The sequence below is a fragment of the Aquarana catesbeiana genome, linkage group LG13 (genome assembly GCF_042186555.1).
Source record: "Aquarana catesbeiana isolate 2022-GZ linkage group LG13, ASM4218655v1, whole genome shotgun sequence".
NCBI lineage: Eukaryota > Metazoa > Chordata > Amphibia > Anura > Ranidae > Aquarana > Aquarana catesbeiana.
Window position 1 is genome coordinate 207,122,208 of NC_133336.1, and position 24,042 is coordinate 207,146,249.

At 43.8% G+C, this 24,042-nt stretch overlaps 1 protein-coding gene across 1 annotated transcript in view; it reads right to left on the minus strand.

Annotated features, from left to right (window-relative positions):
- The window catches only part of LOC141116658 (NACHT, LRR and PYD domains-containing protein 3-like), a 502,014-nt gene that overhangs the window by 425,374 nt on the left and 52,598 nt on the right, over positions 1-24,042 (minus strand). Inside the window, exon 3 of the mRNA XM_073609051.1 lies at positions 10,369-10,529. Within this exon, the coding sequence (XP_073465152.1) occupies positions 10,369-10,529 (161 nt within the window). The remainder of the gene's footprint in view (positions 1-10,368; positions 10,530-24,042) is intronic.

Sequence of the window (24,042 nt, forward strand, 5' to 3'; positions counted from 1 at the left end):
AGCCTGGCAGGCCAGGAAAGGGAGGGGACGAGTGAGCACCCCCTCCTCCTGAACCATAGCAGGCCGCTTGCCCTCAACATGTGGAGGGTACTTTGGGGTCCCTAGCCAGTGTTTGTCCAGGTCTGCAGGCGGGGGGCTTATCGGATTCTGGAAGCCCCCTTTAACAAGCTGACACCCAGATCCCCCCCCCTATGTGAATGGGTATCAGGTACATTGTACCCATTCACCAAAAAAAGTGTCAAAACGTAAAAACCACAGCAGACAGTTTTCTGACAATTCCTTTATTTAAAAAAAAGTGTCCCACAATGTAAATCCATTGTCAATCACGGTGCCCGATGGTCCCAAAACTTTAAAAAAAAAAAGAAAAAGCTCCGCCTCCATGGGAGGCCTCCCGGCGACTGACATCTCTTGGCTGTGACAGCTCTTATATAGGCATAGGAGGGGCTACCCGGTGATGTAACCGAGTGATCCCGTCCCCTTTGGCATCATGTGATGTGTCAGCAGGTGGCCTGCCCTTGCCTATATAACAGCTGTCAAATAGAAAAGACAGCTGTCGCTGGGAGGCCTCACATGGGGGCAGAACTGTTTGGTTGTTTTTTTTTATTTTTCAGGTCCGTCGGTGCCGTGATTCACCTCACAGGACACTTTATTTTTTATTTAAAAAAAAAAGGAATTGTCAAAAACTGCTTTGGCTTAACACTTTTTTGGTGAATGGGTAGAGGTACAATGTACCCGATACCCATTTACATAGGGGGGCTGGATCTGGGGTTTCTGATAAGCCCTCCACCTTGATGGGAACAAGGTGCTTTGTGGTGGGGGGACACAGAGCCCCCTGCCCCAAAGCACCCACCCTCCCCATGTTGAGGGCATGTGGCCTGGTATGGTTCAGGAGGGGGGAACCGAAGGAACCAAAGGGCCTGGTATGGACTAGGGGGGACCCATACCATATTTTTCATTGATTTGTGACTATATTGCCAAGAGTCTGCAATACATTACAGCCGCAAGCAATTTTGAATTAAAAATTTTCCTTCAGAAATGGCATGATATTTAAAGGAATATTTCATTGTTATTGTTTCACTTTAAGCATTATTAAAATCACTGCTCCTGAAAAAAACTTTTTTGCATTGATACATGTCCCCTACGGCAGTACCCAGGTACCTATACACTTTGTATGGCAATAACTTGCATATAAGCCTTTAAAAAGAGCACTTTTGATTTTTCATATTCGTGTCCCATAGACTTTAACGGTGCTTGCGTGTTGAACAAATTTTTTGCCTTTTCACGGTGTTTGGGTGCAAACCGAACTGGGGGATGTTCAGCCCATCCCTATCGATCACCAGCAATGTTTAGGTAGGTGGTACATGTCCAAATACATCCATAAGAATGGCAGAACCAAGGTTTCCCAGCAGAACATTGCCCAAAGCATCACAGTGCCTCAACCAGATTGCCTTCCTCCCATACTGCATCCTGATACCATCTCTTCCCCAGATAAGAGATGCACACACACTATAAGATATGTTGGGCTGGTGGTTCTGAGTGATTATTCTTTACCATTCAGACATTGGTCAGAGTGGGACCCATGGTCAGTGACCCATGCCAGGCATTATAGAGCTACCTGCTCCCTGTTAACACCTATGATCACATCATCTGCAGGGGGAAGTCAGCCATCATTAACTTAATTTGCAGCTCTGAGATCTCATGTGATTAAATGCCAAGAACCACAAGGGAAGCTGAAGGTGAAGGACATAAAGTGTTGTGTCACAATAAGCCATGTCCTTTAGAACCCCCACCTTTTACCATGGCCACCAATCACTGCAACACAATGGTACCCTGTATTTTACACTTTCTTCAGCTCACAGAAATCTGTCCCTACCAGCTGGTTGTATTTTTCCCAGCCCAAGAGTTCCCAGGTCTCCCCCAGTGTCACCATATCAAAACTTTATTACATATGGTACATAAACATTTAAACATCTAAATATTTGTAAATAACTGCCCCCCCCCCCATTCTAAAATAGAATGATCTGAAATTGCTTCTACCAGTTTGTCCCGCTGTATGTATATTATAATCACCTTATTTTTTTTAATAAATGTTATGCACATGAAAGATGCGTCCCAACTGTGTCATTCATCATGTCTATAGCATCTGTCTGTATTCACAATGTCTCCTCTACAGCATCTAATCATCACATCTGCAAGATAATTCCTTTTACATTAACAAAATCTATATTTTGATGTTTGTTTTAATTTTTGTAATAACTTTAGACACTTCACAACATCCAATAAATATCACAGACCAAGAAAGGACATGTGGGACACATTAGCCAATTGTGCTCTTAGCTTTCAAAAGAAAACTTTTTAAAATGAATGACACAAGTTTGTAAATTTCACTACAAAATCAATCTGTTCATAATTTGCTGCTCATCCCCAAGTGATATACAGCTATAGGAAGAGGGTATCATGTCTGATATGTATATGGAGTTAGGGATGGGAGAGTTTAATATGTGGAAAGCTACAATGTAACATTGAGGATGATGTATTCATACAGCCATCATTGCTGTGATAACATTGTCATATTACTGGAGCTCATATAGTACATTGTAGTCCAAATGGACATTTAGAATATTTGTTGTTCAAAAGCAAAGATGTTCCATGATTGTGAAGTCTACATGGTGCCATATCATAGACCACTATGGTGAAGTCAAATTGTAACACATTCACCTTCAACTTTATTAAAACACTGTAAACAATGGCTCAAAAGTGATATGGTCCAGAAATATTTAGACAGAATAAAGTTGGATAAAGCACCTGAACCAGATGACATCCACCCACCGATCCTTAAGATAATTGAGCTCTGTCATTTCAAGGCCATTGTTTCTAATTGTTAGGGACTTGTTAATGACTGGAATGGTATCACTGGATTGGCGTAGGGCAATGTGGTGCCCATATTTAAAAAGGGATCAAAGTCTTTACCAAGTAACTATAGACCTGTTAGTTTAACTTCTATAGTCAGGAAGATACTGCAGAGTTTAATAAAAGACCACATAGATTAGTTCTTGCTGGAAAAAATATTTTAAGCAACAGACAGCATGGATTCATGAAAGATAGAAGTTGTCAAACAAATCTGATTTCTTTTTATGAGGAGGTAAGAAAAACCTTGGACAGAGGGGTGGCTGTGGACGTGGTATACTTTGACAGAGGGGTGGCTGTGGATGTGGTATACTTGGACAGAGGGGTGGCTGTGGACGTGGTATACTTGGACAGAGGGGTGGCTGTGGACATGGTATACTTGGACAGAGGGGTGGCTGTGGACATGGTATACTTGGATTTTGCAAAAGCGTTTGACACAGTTCCACACACACAGCTCATGTGTAAGGTAACGTCTACAGGCTTGGAAATATCAGTTTGTAAATGTATAGAAAACTGGCTAAAAGACCGAATTCAGAGATTAGTGGTAAATGATTCTTACTCTGAATGGTCTAAGGTTATCAGTGGTGTACCCCAAGGTTCAGTGTTGGGACCCTTACTTTTTAATATCTTTATAAATGATATAGGGTCGGGGATTAAAAGTACCATTTCAGTCTTTGCAGATGACACCAAGCTATGCAGTGGAATAACGTCCTTACAGGATGTCTCCAATTTACAAGCCAACCACAATGCACAATGTCTAATTGGGCAACTAAGTGGCAAATGAGGTTTAATGTTGATAAATGTAAAGTTATGCACTTGGAGGCTAGGAATATGCATGCATCGAACATACATGCTAGGGAGAGTACAACTAGGGGAATCAATGGTGGAGAAGGATCTGGGAGTTTTGGTAGATCATAAGCTCAATAATAGCATGCAATGCCAAGCTGTGGTCTCCAAAGCGACCAAAGTCCTTTCCTGTGTTAAGAGAGGTATGGACTCCAGAGAGAGAGAGATATAATTTTGCCCCTGTACAAATCATTAGTAAGACCTCATCTGGAATATGCAGTTTAGTTTTGGGCACCAGTTCTCAAAAAGGATATCGGGGAACTGGAGAAAGTGCAGAGAAGGGCATCCAAACCGATAAGAGGCATGGAGGAGCTCAGCTATGAGGAAAGATTAGAGGAACTGAATGTATTCCCTCTTGAGAAGAGGAGATTAAGGGGGATATGATCAACATGTACAAATATATAAGTGGTCCATATCGTGAACTTGGTGTTGAGTTATTCACTTTAAGGTCATCACAGGGGACAAGGGGGCACTCTTTACGTCTAGAGGAAAAAATATTTAATCTCCAAATAAGAAAAGGTTTCTTTACAGTAAGAGCTGTGAAAATGTAGAATAGACTCCCTCCAGAGGTGGTTCTGGCCAGCTCAGTAGATTTCTTTATCCACTTGACGACCACCGCACGACGATGTACATCGGCAGAGTGGCATGGGCAGGCAAAAGGGCTTACATGTACGTCCTTGCCTGCCCGTGGGTGGGGGGTCCGACAGGACCCCCCCCCGGTGCCAGCGGCGGTCGGATTCAGGTCATGGGCGATCAAAGGTGAGGGGGAGGCCACTCATTCGTGGCTCCCCCCTTGCAATCGCTCCTGGACAATGACAGACATCCTTGGCTTCTGTAATGTAAACAGAAGCGGAGGATGTGATGTCATCTCTCCTCGGCTCGGCAGTTTCCGTTCCGACGCCGAGGAGAGAAGACTGTAATGTGAGTGCACCAAACACACACACACAGTAGAACATGCCAGGCACACATTACACCCCTCTTTACCCCCGACCCCCCCTGATCACCCCCCGATTACCCCTCCCCCCGTCACACTGACACCAAGCAGTTTTTTTTTTTTTCGATTACTGAATGGTGTCAGTTTGTGACAGTTAGTGTGTTAGGGAAGTTAGGGTTAGCCACCTTTAGGTCTAGGGTACCCCCCTAACCTCCCCTAATAAAGTTTTAACCCCTTGATCACCCCCTGTCGCCAGTGTCACTAAGCGATCATTTTTCTGATCGCTGTATTAGTGTCACTGGTGACGCTAGTTAGGGACGTAAATATTTATTTTTGCTGTCAGCGTTTTATAGCGACAGGGACCCCCATATACTACCTAATAAAGGTTTTAACCCCTTGATTGCCCCCTAGTTAACCCTTTCACCACTGATCACCGCATAACCGTTATGGGTGACGCTGGTTAGTTCGTTTATTTTTTATAGTGTCAGGGCACCCGCCGTTTTTTACCGAATAAAGGTTTAGCCCCCTGATCGCCCGGCTGTGATATGCGTCGCCCCAGGCAGCGTCAGATTAGCGCCAGTACCGCTAACACCCACGCATGCAGCATACGCCTCCCTTAGTGGTATAGTATCTGAACGGAACAATATCTGATCCGATCAGATCTATACTAGCGTCCCCAGCAGTTTAGGGTTCCCAAAAATGCAGTGCTAGCGGGATCAGCCCAGATACCTGCTAGCACCTGCGTTTTGCCCCTCCGCCCAGCCCAGCCCAGCCCACTCAAGTGCAGTATTGATCGATCACTGTCACTTACAAAACACTAAATGCATAACTGCAGCATTCGCAGAGTCAGGCCTGATCCCTGCGATCGCTAACAGTTTTTTTGATAGCATTTTGGTGAACTGGCAAGCACCAGCCCCAGGCAGCGTCAGGTTAGCGCCAGTACCGCTAACACCCACGCACGCACCGTACACCTCCCTTAGTGGTATAGTATCTGAACGGATCAATATCTGATCCGATCAGATCTATACTAGCGTCCCCAGCAGTTTAGGGTTCCCAAAAATGCAGTGTTAGCGGGATCAGCCCAGATACCTGCTAGCACCTGCGTTTTGCCCCTCCACCCGGCCCAGCCCAGCCCACCCAAGTGCAGTATCGATCGATCACTGTCACTTACAAAACACTAAACGCATAACTGCAGCGTTCGCAGAGTCAGGCCTGATCCCTGCGATCGCTAACAGTTTTATTGGTAGCATTTTGGTGAACTGGCAAGCACCAGCGGCCTAGTACACCCCGGTCGTAGTCAAACCAGCACTGCAGTAACACTTGGTGACGTGGCGAGTCCCATAAGTGCAGTTCAAGCTGGTGAGGTGGCAAGCACAAGTAGTGTCCCGCTGCCACCAAGAAGAAGACAAACACAGGCCCGTCGTGCCCATCATGCCCTTCCTGCTGCATTCGCCAATCCTAATTGGGAACCCACCACTTCTGCAGCGCCCGTACTTCCCCCATTCACATCCCCAACCAAATGCAGTCGGCTGCATGAGAGGCATTTTCTTTATGTCCTCCCGAGTACCCCTACCCAACGAACCCCCCAAAAAAGATGTTGTGTCTGCAGCAAGCGCGGATATAGGCGTGACACCCGCTATTATTGTCCCTCCTGTCCTGACAATCCTGGTCTTTGCATTGGTGAATGTTTTGAACGCTACCATGCACTAGTTGAGTATTAGCGTAGGGTACAGCATTGCACAGACTAGGCACACTTTCACAGGGTCTCCCAAGAGCCATCGCATTTTGAGAGACCCGAACCTGGAACCGGTTACAGTTATAAAAGTTAGTTACAAAAAAAAGTGTAAAAAAAAAATATATAAAATAAAAAAAAATAGTTGTCGTTTTATTGTTCTCTCTCTCTCTCTCTATTCTCTCTCTATTGTTCTGCTCTTTTTTTACTGTATTCTATTCTGCAATGTTTTATTGTTATTATGTTTTATCATGTTTGCTTTTCAGGTATGCAATTTTTAATACTTTACCGTTTACTGTGTTTTATTGCTAACCATTTTTTTGTCTTCAGGTACGCCATTCACGACTTTGAGTGGTTATACCAGAATGATGCCTGCAGGTTTAGGTATCATCTTGGTATCATTCTTTTCAGTCAGTGGTCGGCTTTCATGTAAAAGCAATCCTAGCGGCTAATTAGCCTCTAGACTGCTTTTACAAGCAGTGGGAGGGAATGCCCCCCCCCCACCCCCCACTGTCTTCCGTGTTTTTCTCTGGCTCTCCTGTCTCAACAGGGAACTTGAAAATGCAGCCGGTGATTCAGCCAGCTGACCATAGAGCTGATCAGAGACCAGAGTGGCTCCAAACATCTCTATGTCCTAAGAAACCGGAAGCTACAAGCATTTCATGACTTAGATTTCGCCGGATGTAAACAGCGGCATTGGGAAATTGGGAAAGCATTTTATCACACCGATCTTGGTGTGGTCAGATGCTTTGAGGGCAGAGGAGAGATCTAGGGTCTAATAGACCCCAATTTTTTCAAAAAAGAGTACCAGTCACTACCTATTGCTATCATAGGAGATATTTACATTCCCTGAGATAACAATAAAAATGATGAAAAAAAAAATGAAAGGAACAGTTTAAAAATAAGATAAAAAAGCAAAAAAATAATAAAAAAAAATGAAATAAAAAAAAGCACCCCTGTCCCCCCCTGCTCTCGCGCAAAGGCAAACGCAAGCGTTGGTCTGGCGTGAAATGTAAACAGCAATTGCACCATGCATGTGAGGTGTCACCACGAACGTCAGATCGAGGGCAGTAATTTTAGCAGTAGACCTCCTCTGTAAATCTAAAGTGGTAACCTGTAAAGGCTTTTAAAGGCTTTTAAAAATGTATTTAGTTTGTCGCCACTGCACGTTTGTGCGCAATTTTAACGCATGTCATGTTTGGTATCCATGTACTCGGCCTAAGATCATCTTTTTTATTTCATCAAACATTTGGGCAATATAGTGTGTTTTAGTGCATTAAAATTTAAAAAAGTGTGTTTTTTCCCAAAAAATTGAAAAATCGCTGCGCAAATACTGTGTGAAAAAAAATGAAGCACCCACCATTTTAATCTGTAGGGCATTTGCTTTAAAAAATATATAATGTTTGGGGGTTCAAAGTAATTTTCTTGCAAAAAAAATAATTTTTTCATGTAAACAAAAAGTGTCAGAAAGGGCTTTGTCTTCAAGTGGTTAGAAGAGTGGGTGATGTGTGAAATAAGCTTCTAATTGTTGTGCATAAAATGCCAGGACAGTTCAAACCCCCCCCAAATGACTCCATTTTGGAAAGTAGACACCCCAAGCTATTTGCTGAGAGTCATGTCAAGTCCATGGAATATTTTATATTGTGACACAAGTTGCGGGAACGAGACAATTTTTTTTTTTTTCGCACAAAGTTGTCACTAAATGATATATTGCTCAAACATGCCATGGGAATATGTGAAATTACACCCCAAAATACATTCTGTTGCTTCTCCTGAGTACGGGAATACCACATGTGTGAGATTTTTTGGGAGCCTAGCCGCGTACGGGACCCCGAAAACCAAGCACCGCCTTCAGGCTTTCTAAGGGCGTACATTTTTGATTTCACTCTTCACTGCCTATCACAGTTTTGGAGGCCATGGAATGCCCAGGTGGCACAAACCCCCCCAAATGACCCAATTTTGGAAAGTAGACACCCCAAGCTATTTGCTGAGAGGTATAGTGAGTATTTTGCAGACCTCACTTTTTGTCACAAAGTTTTGAAAATTGAAAAAAGAAAAAAATTGTTTTTTCTTGTCTTTCTTCATTTTCAAAAACAAATGAGAGCTGCAAAATACTCACCATGCCTCTCAGCAAATAGCTTGGGGTGTCTACTTTCCAAAATGGGGTCATTTGTGGGGGGTTTGTGCCACCTGGGCAATCCATGGTCTCCGAAACTGTGATAGGCAGTGAAGAGTGAAATCAAAAATTTACACCCTTAGAAATCCTGAAGGCGGTGATTGGTTTTCGGGGCCACGTACGCAGCTAGGCTCCCAAAAAGTCCCACACATGTGGTATCCCCATACTCAGGAGAAGCAGCTAAATGTATTTTGGGGTGCAATTCTACATATGCCCATGGCCTGTGTGAGCAATATATCATTAAGTGACAACTTTGTGCAAAAAAAAAATTGTCACTTTCCCGCAACTTGTGTCAAAATATAAAATATTCCATGGACTCAACATGCCTCTCAGCGAATAGCTTGGGGTGTCTACTTTCCAAAATGGGGTCATTTGCGGGGTTTTGTGCCATCTGGGCATTTTATGGCCTTCAAAACTGTGATAGGTAGTGAGGAGTGAAATCAAAAATTTACGCCCTTAGAAATCCTGAAGGCGGTGATTGGTTTTCGGGGGCCCAGTACGCGGCTAGGCTCCCAAAAAGTCCCACACATGTGGTATCCCCATACTCAGGAGAAGCAGCTGAATGTATTTTGGGGTGCAATTCCACATAGGCCCATGGCCTGTGTGAGCAATATATCATTTAGTGACAACTTTTTGTAAATATATATGTTTTTTTTGTCATTATTCAATCACAAAAAAAATAAATATTAAATGGGTTCAACATGCCTCTCAGTAATTTCCTTGGGGTGTCTACTTTCCAAAATGGTGTCATTTGGGGGGGGTTTGTACTGCCCTGCCATTTTAGCACCTCAAAAAATGACATAGGATGTCATAAACTAAAAGCTGTGTAAATTCCAGAAAATGTACCCTAATTTGTAGACACTAAAACTTTTGCGCAAACCACTAAATATACGCTTATTGACATTTTTTTTACCAAAGACATGTGGCCAAATACATTTTGGCCTAAATGTATGACTAAAATTGAGTTTATTGGATTTTTTTTATAACAAACAGTAGAAAATATCATTTTTTTTCAAAATTTTCGGTCTTTTTCCGTTTATGGCGCAAAAAATAAAAACGGCAGAGGTGATCAAATACCATCAAAAGAAAGCACTATTTGTGGGAAGAAAAGGACACAAATTTTGTTTGGGTACAGCATTGCATGACCGCGCAATTAGCAGTTAAAGCGATGCAGTGCCAAATTGGAAAAAGTCCTCTGGTCCTTAGGCAGCATAATGGTCCGGGGCTGAAGTGGTTAAAAAAGGCCTGGATTCTCAACTGTGGGTGAAGGATTGTGTATATGGGATTGTATTATTATTTTTTTTTTTGGTTGAACTAGATGGACTTGTGTCTCTTTTCAACCTGACTAACTATGTAACTATGTAAACATTGTATAAGCCATCTCTAATGACATTTACACTTACATATAAATTAGCCATACAAGGAGCAGGCACACTTTAACAAGCAGCAAGTAATCTCTGATTTCCATTATAATAAGATTCACCTACCTCTTTGATATACAATAAATAACATTTATAACTTTGTGTATAGTTACATTCTGATGGGAGCAGTTGTGTAAATGGTTTTAATAGATTTATGGGATGTAATGAAGTTTTGATATGGTCACTTTTATTGTGTGGAGTTATTATATGTTCAGCGTTTTATGATCAGTCTGGAGTGATATGGTGTTCTATTATAAAGGACTGGGGTGATCCATCCAACTACAACATGTATTTACTCGGAGTTCCCTTTGCATATTTTGCTGTAGGTAAGTTAGAGATATCTTTTTCTTACCTCTGTGTTTAAGACTTCCTGAGATTTTAGTTCTACCAGGACAGGATAAGGGTTCAGGTTCTCCAGGATGTAGATCAGATCATCTTTATAATACTCATATATCCTCCTCAGTGATGGATCATCATATGCAGACAGCTGGCGGTGGAACTTTTTGTTATCCTCTAGAAAAAAAAAACACAAAGAGATACAATTTCTGTTTTATAAATGTTGTAACTTAAGTTCAGCATGGACTTTTGTATTCCTGGATCGACCCTCTGCAATTGGGGAAAGGAGCACTGGGGGTTAGAATCCCTTCACAAATCAATACAATAATACCCCTGTGATTGGGGATTTATATTTGCCCATACAAGCTAACTTGCTTTAAAATGAAGTTCCAGGCTTTTTTCGTTTATTAAAAGTCAGCAGCTACGGGGCGTGGCCTGCTGCAGACCAGGATGGCTGCCTGAAGTCCGAGCTCCGCTCCACGGCCTGGTATCCAGCAACCCTAAGCTACCATCCTTCCCGCTGCTCACACCATAACAGCGGGGAAGGATCGGGGAACCACTCGGGCACACTGATGCAGCGGTATAAACCGCCAAACCCCCGCCGTCTTACCGACTATTATCCGCCGGCCGCCGCCATGCAGAAGGCCCAAGATGGCGCCGACGAAGGAGATGGCGCCCGCTCCAACAACAGCACAGAGGACCTGCAGCCTGCCTCCTCAGCACTCCCTCACCATGGCACTGTGACCACATCAAAAGAATGGGACAGCATGGACGTTCACCCCCCTCCAGAGGATTCCCCAGGAGGACTGCAACAGGACAGAGGTAAACGGCTGGCTACCTCCCCTGCACATTCCCCTAACAAAGAGCCTCATGCAAAGAAACAACTGTGGTCCCATGTTGTTGCAGGGACACACAGTGCCCAAAATACTCCATCCCTGGCTGCCATACCTGTCACTGACAACACAGTGACAGAAGCTATGCTCAAATCTATGCTTCTCACACTGCAACAAGATCTGCATAGAGACCTCCAATTGTCATTATCACAAATGCATGACAAAATAGACTGCCTAGAAGAGCGCACAGACGTTCTAGAAGAAAATCTGCAAGATTATTCTAAGGCACACAACGAATTGTTAGATGCTCATGAGCACCACTCGGAAGAAATTCACCGTATCAAAATGAAACTGGCGGATTTGGAAGACCGCTCTAGGCGGAACAACATCAAATTCCGGGGCATCCCGGAATCGGTTAAGCCAAACGAAATAACTCCCTACTTGCAACAGCTTATCTCAGCCCTACTCCCACGCCTCAACGCCCGCGACACTTTAATTGACCGAGCCCACAGAATTGCCAAACCGCCACACCTCCCTGATGATATCCCCAGAGATATCTTGGCACGCATTCACTTCTTCCATGTGAAGGAACAAGTTCTCTCCGCCGCCAGATCCGTGACACCCCTGCCAGCCCCTTACAACAACGTCAAGCTGTTCACTGATCTGTCCCCGGCTACAATGGAGATGCGCAGAGCATTCGCCCCAGTGACTTCCATACTCCAACAGAGAAAAATAACCTACAAATGGGGCTTCCCTACGAAATTGCTGGTCACTCATCAACAAAAGATAGTGCCTATTCTCTCCCCGAAGGATGGCTACAAAAAGCTCACCAATTGGGGTTTTCTCCCCATAGCGCCCAGAGAAGCGGAACATGCTACTCCCTCCTACAAGTCATCTGACCCCAGAAATGTGGCGAACAAAGCTTCCAAAAAGACCTAACTTTGATACAAGCCCGGATCCCCAGATCTACCTATATCCAGCCTGGGCGACACATCTATTCCTTTTCCTCACCACCCCTCAGGTTTACAGTTGTGCTAAGCACACGTTTTTTTTTGTCTCTGGTGTTTTTTTTTTCTCTTTTTTCTTATTCTCTGTTCCTTCTTTCTTGATTACAGCAAAGAGTAATTAGTATTGATTATAAATTTCTCCTAGAATTATAGATTGTTGTATTAAGCATCTGGTTTTGACAATATACTTGTACCATATACGGCACTTAATTATCTAACTGTGTATTCACATCCATCACCAGTAGGTGCGGTCTCTCTCCCTCTGCCCAGGCCCTCACAACTACAACACCAATATGGCACTCTCGATTACCTCCCTCAACGTTAAAGGCCTAAACTCACCATTTAAACGCAACCTCTTATGGAAAGAAGCAATACAACAACGAGCAGACATAATCTGCGCCCAAGAAACACACTTTACTAAACTCAATCAACCCCAATGTAGTCACAAAAAATATCCCCACTGCTTCTTCGCAAGTGCCTCTAAAAAAAAGAGAGGAGTAATGATTGCCATAAACGCAGCAATAAACTTTAAGCTTCATCACTGTGAAAGTGACGAAGATGGCAGGTTCCTAATACTATCAGCCACATTTGACAACCGACCTCTCACTATAGTCAACGTTTATGCCCCCAATACAGCACAAAAAAGATTTTACGCCACTCTCTTTGCCAAATTGGCCCCTTACAGATCTTCCCCCCTGGTAATGTGTGGTGACTTTAATGAAGTAATTGACCCTACACTCGACACCTCCAATCCCACGAGAAATAGGCCCTCATCAATATCAAATTTTCTCAAAAAAGAAGACCTTTATGACATATGGAGGTGCATGCATGATGAGGAGAGAGACTACACCTACTTTTCCCCCCACATCAATCTTATTCCCGTATTGACCTATTTATTACAGATAAACACCTACTACAGGCTATCACTGCCTCCACCATAGGCACTATATCATGGTCGGACCATGCTCCAGTCACGATCAAAAGAGCATCCCCCTCCCAAACCACTAGACACACGGTCTGGAGACTAAATACCTCCCTTCTCAACAACCCCTCCTGTGTGTCTCAAATACGGTCAGAGATCGATAACTATTTCCACCAAAATGTCAATTCTGTAACTGACTGTGCTATTGTTTGGAATGCTCATAAAGCTTGTCTACGGGGTCTTTTCATTAAACTTGGAGCCCAGGCTAAAAAACAATACTCCTCTATAACAGAGTCCCTCCTGAAACAAATTCGATCTCTTGAAACAATAAACAAGAAATCCCCCACTAACACTACCTCCTCAGAACTCAAAAAACTGAGATCCCAACTCAGTAATCACCTGCACAAAAATTTTGATTACTTCATCAAACGACTACGACTTCAGATATATTCATCAGCCAACAAGTCAGGAGCATTTATGGCCAAACAACTCAAAAAACAACTTTCTAATAAAAAAATCTCATTTATCACAAATCCCCAGGGCAAACGCCTGACCAACCCACTAGACATTGCCAACGAATTTGGCAATTTCTACACCAAACTTTATAACCTTACGAAAACAAACCCCCATCTCACACCCACCCAAGATGATATAAAGAAATTCTTATCCTCTATCTCCCTACCCTCGATCACAACAGAGCAACTAGACTCTCTCATGACTCCCTTTTCACAGACTGAAATTCAGAAAGTGATAAACAACCTACCCCTACATAAAGCACCAGGACCTGACGGACTACCCAACGAATATTATAAACGTTTTGCTCAACCATTAGTCCCCCACCTAAGTGCCATGTACAATCAATTTGCTACAACAGGCATAATTCCTAGGGAATCTCTCGATGCCCTAGTGGTCACCATCCCCAAACCGGGGAAACCCCCAGACAATCCAGCCAACTACAGACCAATTTCACTCCTCAACACAGACACCAAAATCTATGTTAAACTGTTAGCACAACGCCTTTCCACCATCATCCCCCAGATTATTCATCCCGACCAAGTAGGATTCGTACCCGGCAGACAAGCCTCCGACGGCACTAGACGTTTCATTGACCTTATCCAATGGACGGAGCACACTCGAACGCCTTCTCTCTTCCTATCTTTGGACGCAGAGAAGGTGTTCGATAGGGTATACTGGCCATATATGGAGGCAGTACTCCAAAAATTTGGTCTTTCGGGCACCTTTCTCTCTGCCATACTAGGCCTATACACTCAGCCATCTGCACGCATTTGGACGTCAGGAGTTGTCTCCAACCCATTCCAAATCACTAATGGCACGAGACAGGGGTGCCCCCTGTCCCCCCTAATTTTTGCCATGATTATGGAGCCCCTAGCACAAATTATTAGATCTGACCCCTCGATTACAGGAATAACAATTGGACAGACCGATCATAAAATCGGTCTGTACGCAGATGACGTGATTATCGCCTTAACTAACCCACTGTCGTCTCTCCCAGCAGTCCAATTAATCCTTGACAAGTTCAGAGCAGTGTCAATGTACAAACTAAATCATAGTAAATCCCTAATGCTTAACCTAGGCCTTGATTCTCAAACTCTAAATACCATTACCACTAGCTCCCCCTTTGCTTGGGCCTCCAACTCCTCTCTCCCATACTTAGGTATCCAATTAACTTTCCCAAGCCGAATGCTACTAAGAATTAATTTTGAAGACCTTGTGGACAAGCTTACCCAACTAGCAAAGGATCTAGGTAAGGTTCCAGCCTCATGGGCTGGTAGGATAGCCCAGACAAAAATGTATTTACTTCCCCATGTCCTATATTTCTTCCGGACACTGCCTCTTCCTCTAGCGCAAAATCAAATAAAAAAAATCCAAGGGATCATCAACGGATTCATTTGGCAACAGAAGAGACCCAGAATAAAAAAAACTATACTTACAACCCCAGTTCAACATGGAGGACTGGGCGCCCCAGATATTCAAGCCTACCACCGAGCAACTATCCTAGACCAACTGAAATCATGGTGGTCAGACAAACACCACACTACCTGGAAACAAATTGAATCCAACCTACTACCCACAGATACCAAAAACTTCCTAGCCGCAATGTGGCTCAATCCCCACCCCAGAAGATACCCTCTTGATACTATCACATCCTCCATAAGAATTTGGACCTCAGTACTGCAACTCAAAGGAGGGATGTCAAAGGACACTCTGACAGCAATACCCACTGAGGCATTACACCTCATCTCCCCGGACTTACCTCTCTCAGAATGGACCAAAGCCGGCATCTCCCATCTAGGTATGCTCTTTTCATCATCAACTATGTTTTCATTTGAGCAATTAATGCAAAAACACGGATTACCCAAACATACGTTTTTTCTCTATCTAAGGATCAGATCTAGCTTATCAAAAATTTCCTGGACAACTGAAGACGATATCTCACTCTCAATACTCAAATTTTATAACATAACTGTACCCAAGACCAAAGGAATCTCCTTTATGTACAAGCTACTCACCAAACCAACCACTAACCATCTGGCTTCTTCCATACAGTACTGGTCCTCTCTGTCAGACCAACTACCCTCAGAAACACAATGGCCAAAAGCCCTCACTCTGCCCTTACGCCTGTCGCACTGCATTAACCACTGGGAAGCAGCACAAAAGCTTTCCCACAAATGGTACTTCACACCAGAAAGATTGGCGAAAATATACCCGAACACCTCTCCAAATTGTTGGAGGGGCTGTGCTCAAATCGGATCTCTTTCACATATATGGTGGGAATGCCACCTAATCAAGCATTTCTGGGGACAGGTACGCAATCTAATTGAAGCTTTATGTGGTACACCCCAATTTCTGTCCCCGCTTGACCTACTCCTAGGTCTCTCGATCCCAACAATGCCCACCCATCGACAAACATTGGTCACACACATTCTCATTGCCGCAAGACTAACAATCGCAAAAAAATGGAAATCAGCCGACCCGCCAACACTTAAAGATGCTATCAACCTACTCAACCAACACTTTCAGATGGAATTCTCTTTTGCCAAAGCCAACATGTCCATTGAGCGTTTCAATAGAAACTGGCACCCCTGGATTTTGGACTCTAGGAGTACACCACTCTTGTAACAGCCCAACCCCTAGCCTACCTAGCTTTTATATCAGCCCATACTATCTTATTACGATATCACGGACTCTTATTAAAACACGTAATATAGGGTACAATGTCATACCATGATCTAAGATTACATAGAGATGTTCCCCCCAATCAGTAATTAACCTACTAATACTAGAACCCTTTATACTACCATAGGTGTCTGTAGTATGCTTGTTTACTTATAACTCACCAATTGTTTCTTTTATTTGCTTTAGATCAAGCAAAGTTACACTTAAATAAGTTTTTTTTTTTTTTTTTTTTTCTCATTGCCGTTTGTATAAATGCTAAGACGCCAGGGTATGCCCAATTGGCGATGTTTCTGTATTTTTCTTCTCTCTTTGAAAAACACAATAAAAATATTAAATTTAAAAAAAAAGTCAGCAGCTACAAAAAATGTATCTCCTGACTTTTAATAAACAGACACTCACCTGTCCCATGGTCCAGTGATGCGGCCGCATGGAGCCTCGCTCCTCCCTGCGGCGCCTCCACTGAAACTGTGGGCACCCGGCTGTGAAAGCTTGCGGCTTCAGAAGATTGCCGAGAGGAAGCTGCCACCTAGGAGAGTGGAGGAGTCGCCTAGACGGCCCGTATTTGGAAGTGGGACAGGAAGTCCCACTCAAAACTAGTCACCCACTCCCCCCCCCGAGGAGTGCTTAAAGCGGAAGTTCCACTTTTGGGTGGAACTCCTCTTTAAACCTTGCTGAGAACAAGCCTAACTACGGATTAATAAGAAAAGGAAAACAAAGTTAAAATGTCTAAAGTTAACCACTTCAACCCCAGAAGATTTTCCCCCCTTCCTGACCAGAGCACTTTTTACAATTTGGCACTGCATCGCTTTACCTAACAATTACATGGTTATGCAATACTGTACCCAAACAAAATTTGCATTTTTTTTTACAAATAAAGCTTTTTGGTGGTATTTGATCACCTCTGCCTTTTTTTATTTTTTGTGCTATAAACAAAAAAAGAGCAACAATTTTGAAATTTTTTTACTTTTTGCTATAAGTATCCCCAAAAATGTTTTTAACCACTTTAAGACCAGGCCTATTTTTCAAACTTGTTGTTTACAAGTTAAAATCATTTTTTTTTGCTAGAAAATTACTTAGAACCCCCAACATTTTTTCCCTAACAACCTAGAGAATAAAATGGCTGTCATTTCAATACTTTCTGTCACACCGTATTTGCCTTTGTCTTACAAGCGCACTTTTTTTTTGAAAAAAAATACATTTTTTGAATTAAAAAATAAAACGACAGTCAAGTTAGCCCGAATTTTTTTATATTGTGAAAGATAATGTTACACAGAGTAAATTGATACCCAACATGTCACGCTTCAAAGTTGCGCCCGCACGTGGAATGGCGACAAACTTTTACCCTTTAAAATCTCCATATGCGACGTTTAAAATATTCTACAGGTTGCATGTTTTGAGTTGAGAAGGTCTAGTGCTAGATTTATTGCTCTTGCTCTAACAATCACAGCGATACCTCACATGTGTGCTTTGAACACCGTTTTCATATGGGGGCACTACTCACGTATGCGTTCGCTTCTGCACACGAGCTTGGCGGAATGGGGCATGTTTAAATTTTTTAATTTTTTTTCTTATTTATTTTACCTTTTATTTTTTATTTTTACACTGTTCTTTTAAAAAAAATGTGTCACTTTTATTCCTATTACAAGGAATGTAAACATCCCTTGTAATAGAAAAAAAGCATGACAGGACCTCTTAAATATGAGATCTGGGGTCAAAAAGTCCTCAGATCTCATTATTACAGTAAAATGCAATAAAAAAATTAAAATAAAATGTTGTTTGAAAAAAATAAAATAAAACATTTTGCTTTAAGAGCTATGGGTGGAAGTGATGTTTTTCCCACCTTCCCTTCACTCATCTCCATACCACAAAGGACACAGGATTCGATCGCCTCCGTCACTGCCGGCGGCTCTGGTTAGCGGCAGAGGGCACTGGAGCGTGGTGTGAGTGGGGGGGCCAACTCCTGCCGCCGATAAAAGTGATCTCGCAGCAAATCCGCCACAGAGACCACTTATCTGAAACCGGACCGCCCGCTGAAGAAGAGGATACCGGGGTTATGGTAGCTAGCTGCTGCCATAACAACGATACTCTTCAAGAGTATAATGACAGAGGGCAGTCCGGAAGTGGTTAAAAAACAAATTTCTTCATCAGTTTAGGCCAATATATATTCTTCTACATATTTTTGGTAAAAAAAAAATCACAATAAGCGTATATTGATTGGTTTGTGCAAAAGTTATAGCATCTACAAACTATGGGAGAGATTTATGGCTTTTTTATGGCATTTTTTTTTTACTAGTAATGGCAGTGATCTGTGATTTTTAGCAGTAATGAGACAGACAGATCACACACTTTTGACACATTTTTGGGACCATTGACATTTATACAGTGATCAGTGTTATAAAAATACACTGATTACTGTATAAATGTCACTGGCAGGGAAGAGGTTAACTAGGGGCGATTAAGGGGTTAACAGAATGAGGACAAGAGGTTATGTAGTGAGGGTAGGGACAATAGCGGATTTGTTATAGTAAGCAGAATGTCATCCGCAAACAACGATAGCTTATACTCCCTTTGTCGCATCACCACCCCACATATGTCCAGATGTAGACGGATTGACTTGGCAAGGCATTCCAAACACAAGATAAAAAGTAATGGGGATAGGGGACACCCCTGCCGAGTGCCATTAGTCATGCGGAGACTAGGCGACAAAAAGGATGACATCTGAACTTGAGTTGTGACTTGTGAGTATAGAGCCTCCAAAGCTTTGAAAAAAGGGCCTTTTAATCCATACACTCGCAGGGTGGAGATCATATAAGGCCAGCTCAACCTGTCAAAGGGCTTTTATGCATCCAGGCTCAGAACAAGAGTCTGACGGGGAGATCTATTCAGTAGATCGATCAAACTTATAGTGCGACAAGTGTTGTCCCCAGCGTGTATATTTGAAACAAAACCCACTTGGTCCCTGTTAATCAATTTAGGAATATGTTTGGAGAGTCTAGACGCAAGAATTTTTGTGAATATTTTGTAATCTGAGTTTAGGAGAGCTATAGGCCTATAGTTATCTGGAACGGAAGGGTCTTTACCTGGTTTATGGATGACTGAGATATATGAGTGTGAAAACTGGGGATGCGGGGATTGTGCTTTAAACAGAGTGCCATAGAGAGTTAGCATATGAGGTGATAGGATATCCAGGAAGGTCTTATAATACTAATAGGGCAGCCCATCTGGGCCTGGTGATTTATGGAGTGGGAGATACTAAATTGTTTTTTGAAGTTCTTCTGCAGTTATGGCTGTGTTTAGGTCAGTCAGGTTGGAAGGGGACAATTTTGGAAGTTTAAGACCAGAAAAGAACTTGTCAAATCTTGCCTGGGTAAAGTTAAAATGGTTATCAGGGGTAAGGCAATTATACAACTGTCGGTAGAAGTTGCCAAAAATCTTGGACATCTCCATGGGGCAATGGATTCTAGACCCATCAGCCCAAAGGAGATAATCAGGAAAAGAATTAAAGGGGCGCGGACACAATTTATTGACCAACATCCTGTGTGGCTTAATAGAAAATTCATAGAATTTTTGTTTTGCCCAGAGTATGGATTTGGCCGCCTTACCAAGGTGCAAGGATTTTATCTGTTCCCTAAGGGAGGTGACCCTACGCAGTTTCGACACTGTGGGTTCGCGCAACAGCTGGCGCTCTGCTTTCTGCAGGGCAACCATCAAGAACTGTAAAAGTCTGTTTCTGTCTTTTTTTATGCGGGAACCCTCCGCGATACAAGCACCACGGAAGACCACCTTGTGCGCCTCTCACAGTGTGGAAAAGACTGAAACAGACCCCAAATCGAGTTGAAAAAACTCCTTTAGGTCTGTAGCCAATTTTTTGGGTGAGATCTCGGATTGCAAAAGATGGTCATTAAGGTGCCAATGACATGTCCTGGGGGTCTGAGATAACATAACATCCAATACAATAGGGGCATGGTCTGACCAAGTGATGGGGAGTATGTCAGAATCTACAATGCAAGGTATGAGTGGGGCAGAAATAAGAAAATGATCAAGGCGAGAGTACATTTTGTGGGCCACGGAGTAGAAAGTATATTGTTTAGCCGTAGGGTGCTTAATCCTCCAGGAGTCAAAAAGTTTGTGGGATATAATGCATTTGCGAAAAGAATTGGCTTGAGAGGTGATTTTTTGTGAGGGGGCGTCTCTTATTATGGCTTGTCTGTCTCTAGTGGGGGACATGATCAAGTTGAAGTCTCCCCCAACAATCATAAAGGGTTGAGAGTGATATTGAGGTGAGTCAAAAACCTTGTTGTGGAAATCAACCTGTAAAGTGTTGGGAGCATATAAATTGACTAGGGTGAAAGAAGAGGTCATGTAGCCACACTCCAGGATAATATACCTCCCGTGGGGGTCAGCATGTACTTTTTGGACCCTAATGGGACAGTATTTTTTAATTAAAATTGCCACCCCAACTTTGCCCGTGAATTCCGAGGCCAGGTAAGAGATGGAAAAAAATCTGGAAGCAAATTTCAACGTACCTCCCGCCCGGAAGTGCATCTCCTGGAGCATGACCACATCCGCACCCGAGGATCTAAACTCCTTCAGAGCCATCCAACGCTTCCGAATGGAGCCCAGACCCTTTACATTATACGACATGATTCTCAACATCATAGAGACAGAGCATCAATAGTCCCTAGCATTAGCATGAAAACCCTGTGGAGAGACATAACATAGAAGGCACAATAACTGTTAGATGAAAAATTATGAGCATAGCAAAAGGAACTAGCCCTATGGTATCTGTGGAAAAACATATATACCTCATGAGAAGAAACCCATAACAATAGAGGTAAAACAAAATCTTGCGACCTCAACTTACAGAGCTGGCATATAAGCATGGACATGTTGGAAAAATAAAAAAACATATAAAAATAAAAACAAAAACATAAAAAAAAAAGAAAACCAAGGTTTGAAAGCCTGAGATCCATTTGCATCTCAGGAGGCCTTGCACAATGGCAAAGGCCGGGTAGGGGCACATGGGGGTCTCTAGCAAGGGAACTCAGGAGAGAGAGGGGACTGCCCACTTTCCTTATGAACTTGGCAGTCGCGATAACAGTCTGGCAAAAGTTAGCTCATCAAATAAAACAGTCATTAAAGAGCAACAGAACAATAACAGAAACTTTACCTTTAATACCCCACGGGTATGGGAAAGGAGTACCCCTAAAACAGAATATCAGGGTAACTCATACTACCTGAAATCCAGCACACAGCACTATGCACCCTGTAAACTACAGGGGGAAAAGACAAAACAGTGAGCCGAAAAATCCGACCAGGAGGATCAAGGAGGTTGCTTGGAGTAATGTGAGAGTTGAGGTGTGGAGACCTGCTTCCTTGATTGACCCCTTACAGGGGTCCAGATGCAGATGGGAGTAGTAGGAAATAGACAGGCTTGTCCAAGGGGGGTAGCAAATCTTCTTTAGGCACTGAGGGGAGATTTAAACTTTTCACAAAGGCTTCTCCTTCCTGAAGATCTCGAAGGCTGTATTGGACACCATCCCTGAACACGATGAGACGAAAAGGGAATCCCCAGTAATACTGGGGATATCACCCAGTGATGTTGCAGGTGTGCTGTTATTGGTCGCAGGTTTCTCTGTTTTGCTAATGTGATGGGGGAGAGGTCAACTAAAAATCTGCAGCTTAGCCCCCTGGTACGTGATTTGGGATTTATTGTGTGTGGCCAAGGTCAGGGCTTCCTTGCTATCATAAAAGTGAAACCTCACAGTTACATCTCTGGGCCTAGCTCCAGCCGGTGGTTTCAGAACCAGAGAATGATGAGCCCTGTCCAGGCGCCAGTCCACGTCCACCACAGAAGGCGCCAAGGTGTTAAAGAGCCCCAGGAGATAGGGGCGCAAAGCGGAGTCACCCACCTTTTCAGGGATACCACAGAATCGTAGATTTTTTCTTCTTTCCCTGTTCTCTAAGTCCTCCTGCTGTAGCTGTAACTGGGAGACTGAGTTTTAAGGCAGGAGTTCTCATCTTCTATGGCCTGCACATAATTCACCATTTCATCAAATTTATGCTCTAGCGTGTCTGTGCATTCCCCAATTTGCGTGATTTCCTACCTCAGTTCTGTAGATATTTTGCTCACAGCAGCCGAAATGGATTCTGTGATTTGCTAAAGCAGAAGCTGCAGTTTAGCATCCAATTTGGCATCTAGGATGTCCGGGGATAGAACTGCTGGTACAGGAGAGGGTATGAGGCCTGGGGCCTGTATTGCAAGGGGAGGGGGATTCCCAGCCTCCTCCGTCCCCAGCGAGGGATCCATCATTGCTATTGGATCAGCGGGGGAAGTCGAGGCTGAGGATTGCTGCCTAGATAGACCCTTCAGGTCTGGTATGGATTTTAAGGGGAACCCCGTGCCAAAAAAAAAAAAAAAAACGGTGTGTGGTCCCCCCAAAAATCCATACCAGACCCTTATCTGAGCACGCAACCTGGCAGGCCACAGGAAAAGAGGGGGGGATGAGAGTGCGCCCCCCCTGAACCGTACCAGGCCAAATGCCCTCAACATTGGGAGGGTGCTTTGGGGTAGCCCCCCAAAACACCTTGTCCCCATGTTGATGAGGACAAGGGCCTCATCCCCACAACCCTGGCCGGTGGTTGTGGGGGTCTGCGGGCAGGGGGCTTATCGGAATCTGGAAGCCCCCTTTAACAAGGGAACCCCCAGATCCTGCCCCCCTCTGTGAAATGGTAAGGGGGTACTTACCCCTACCTTACCCCTACCATTTCACTAAAAAACTGTCAAAAATGTTAAAAATGACAAGAGACATTTTTTGACAAGTCCTTTATTTAAATGCTTCTTCTTTCTTCTATCTTCCTTCATCTTCTTCTGGTTCTTCTGGCTCTTCTGGTTCTCGTCCAGCATCTCCTCCGCGGCGTCTTCTATCTTCTTCTCCTCAGGCCGCTCCGCAACCATGGCATGGGGGGAGGCTCCCGCTCTTCTCTTCATCTTCTTCTTCATCCTCTTCTCTTCTTCCTTCTTCTCTTCTTCATTTTCTTCTCCAGGCCGCTCCGCATCCATGCTGGCATGGAGGGAGGCTCCCGCTGTGTGATGGCGTCTCCTCGTCTGACGGTTCTTAAATAACGGTGGGGGGGGCCACCCGGTGACCCAGCCCCCTCTGACGCACGGGACATGACAGGACTTCCCTGTGGCATTCCCCGTGACGTCACAGGGAAGTCCCGTCAAGTCACGGTGCGTCAGTGGGGGGCGAGGTCACCGGGTGGCCCTGCCCCCGTTATTTAAGAACCGTCAGACGAAGAGACTCCGTCACACAGCGGGAGCCTCCCTCCATGCCAGCATGGGTGCGGAGCGGCCCGGAGAAGAAAGTGAAGAAGAGAAGAAGGAAGAAGAGAAGAGGATGAAGAAGAAGATGAAGAGAAGAGCAGGAGCCTCCCCCCATGCCATGGGTGCGGAGCGGCCCGAGGAGAATAGGATAGAAGACACCGCGGAGGAGATGTTGGACGAGAAGGCCGGAGGAAGAACCAGAAGAGCCAGAAGAACCAGAAGAAGAAGAAGATGAAGGAAGATAGAAGAAAGAAGAAGCATTTAAATAAAGGAATTGTCAAAAACTGTCTCTTGTCATTTTTAACATTTTTGACAGTTTTTTAGTGAAATGGTAGGGGTAAGTACCCCCTTACCATTTCACACGGGGGGGCCAGGATCTGGGGGTCCCCTTGTTAAAGGGGGC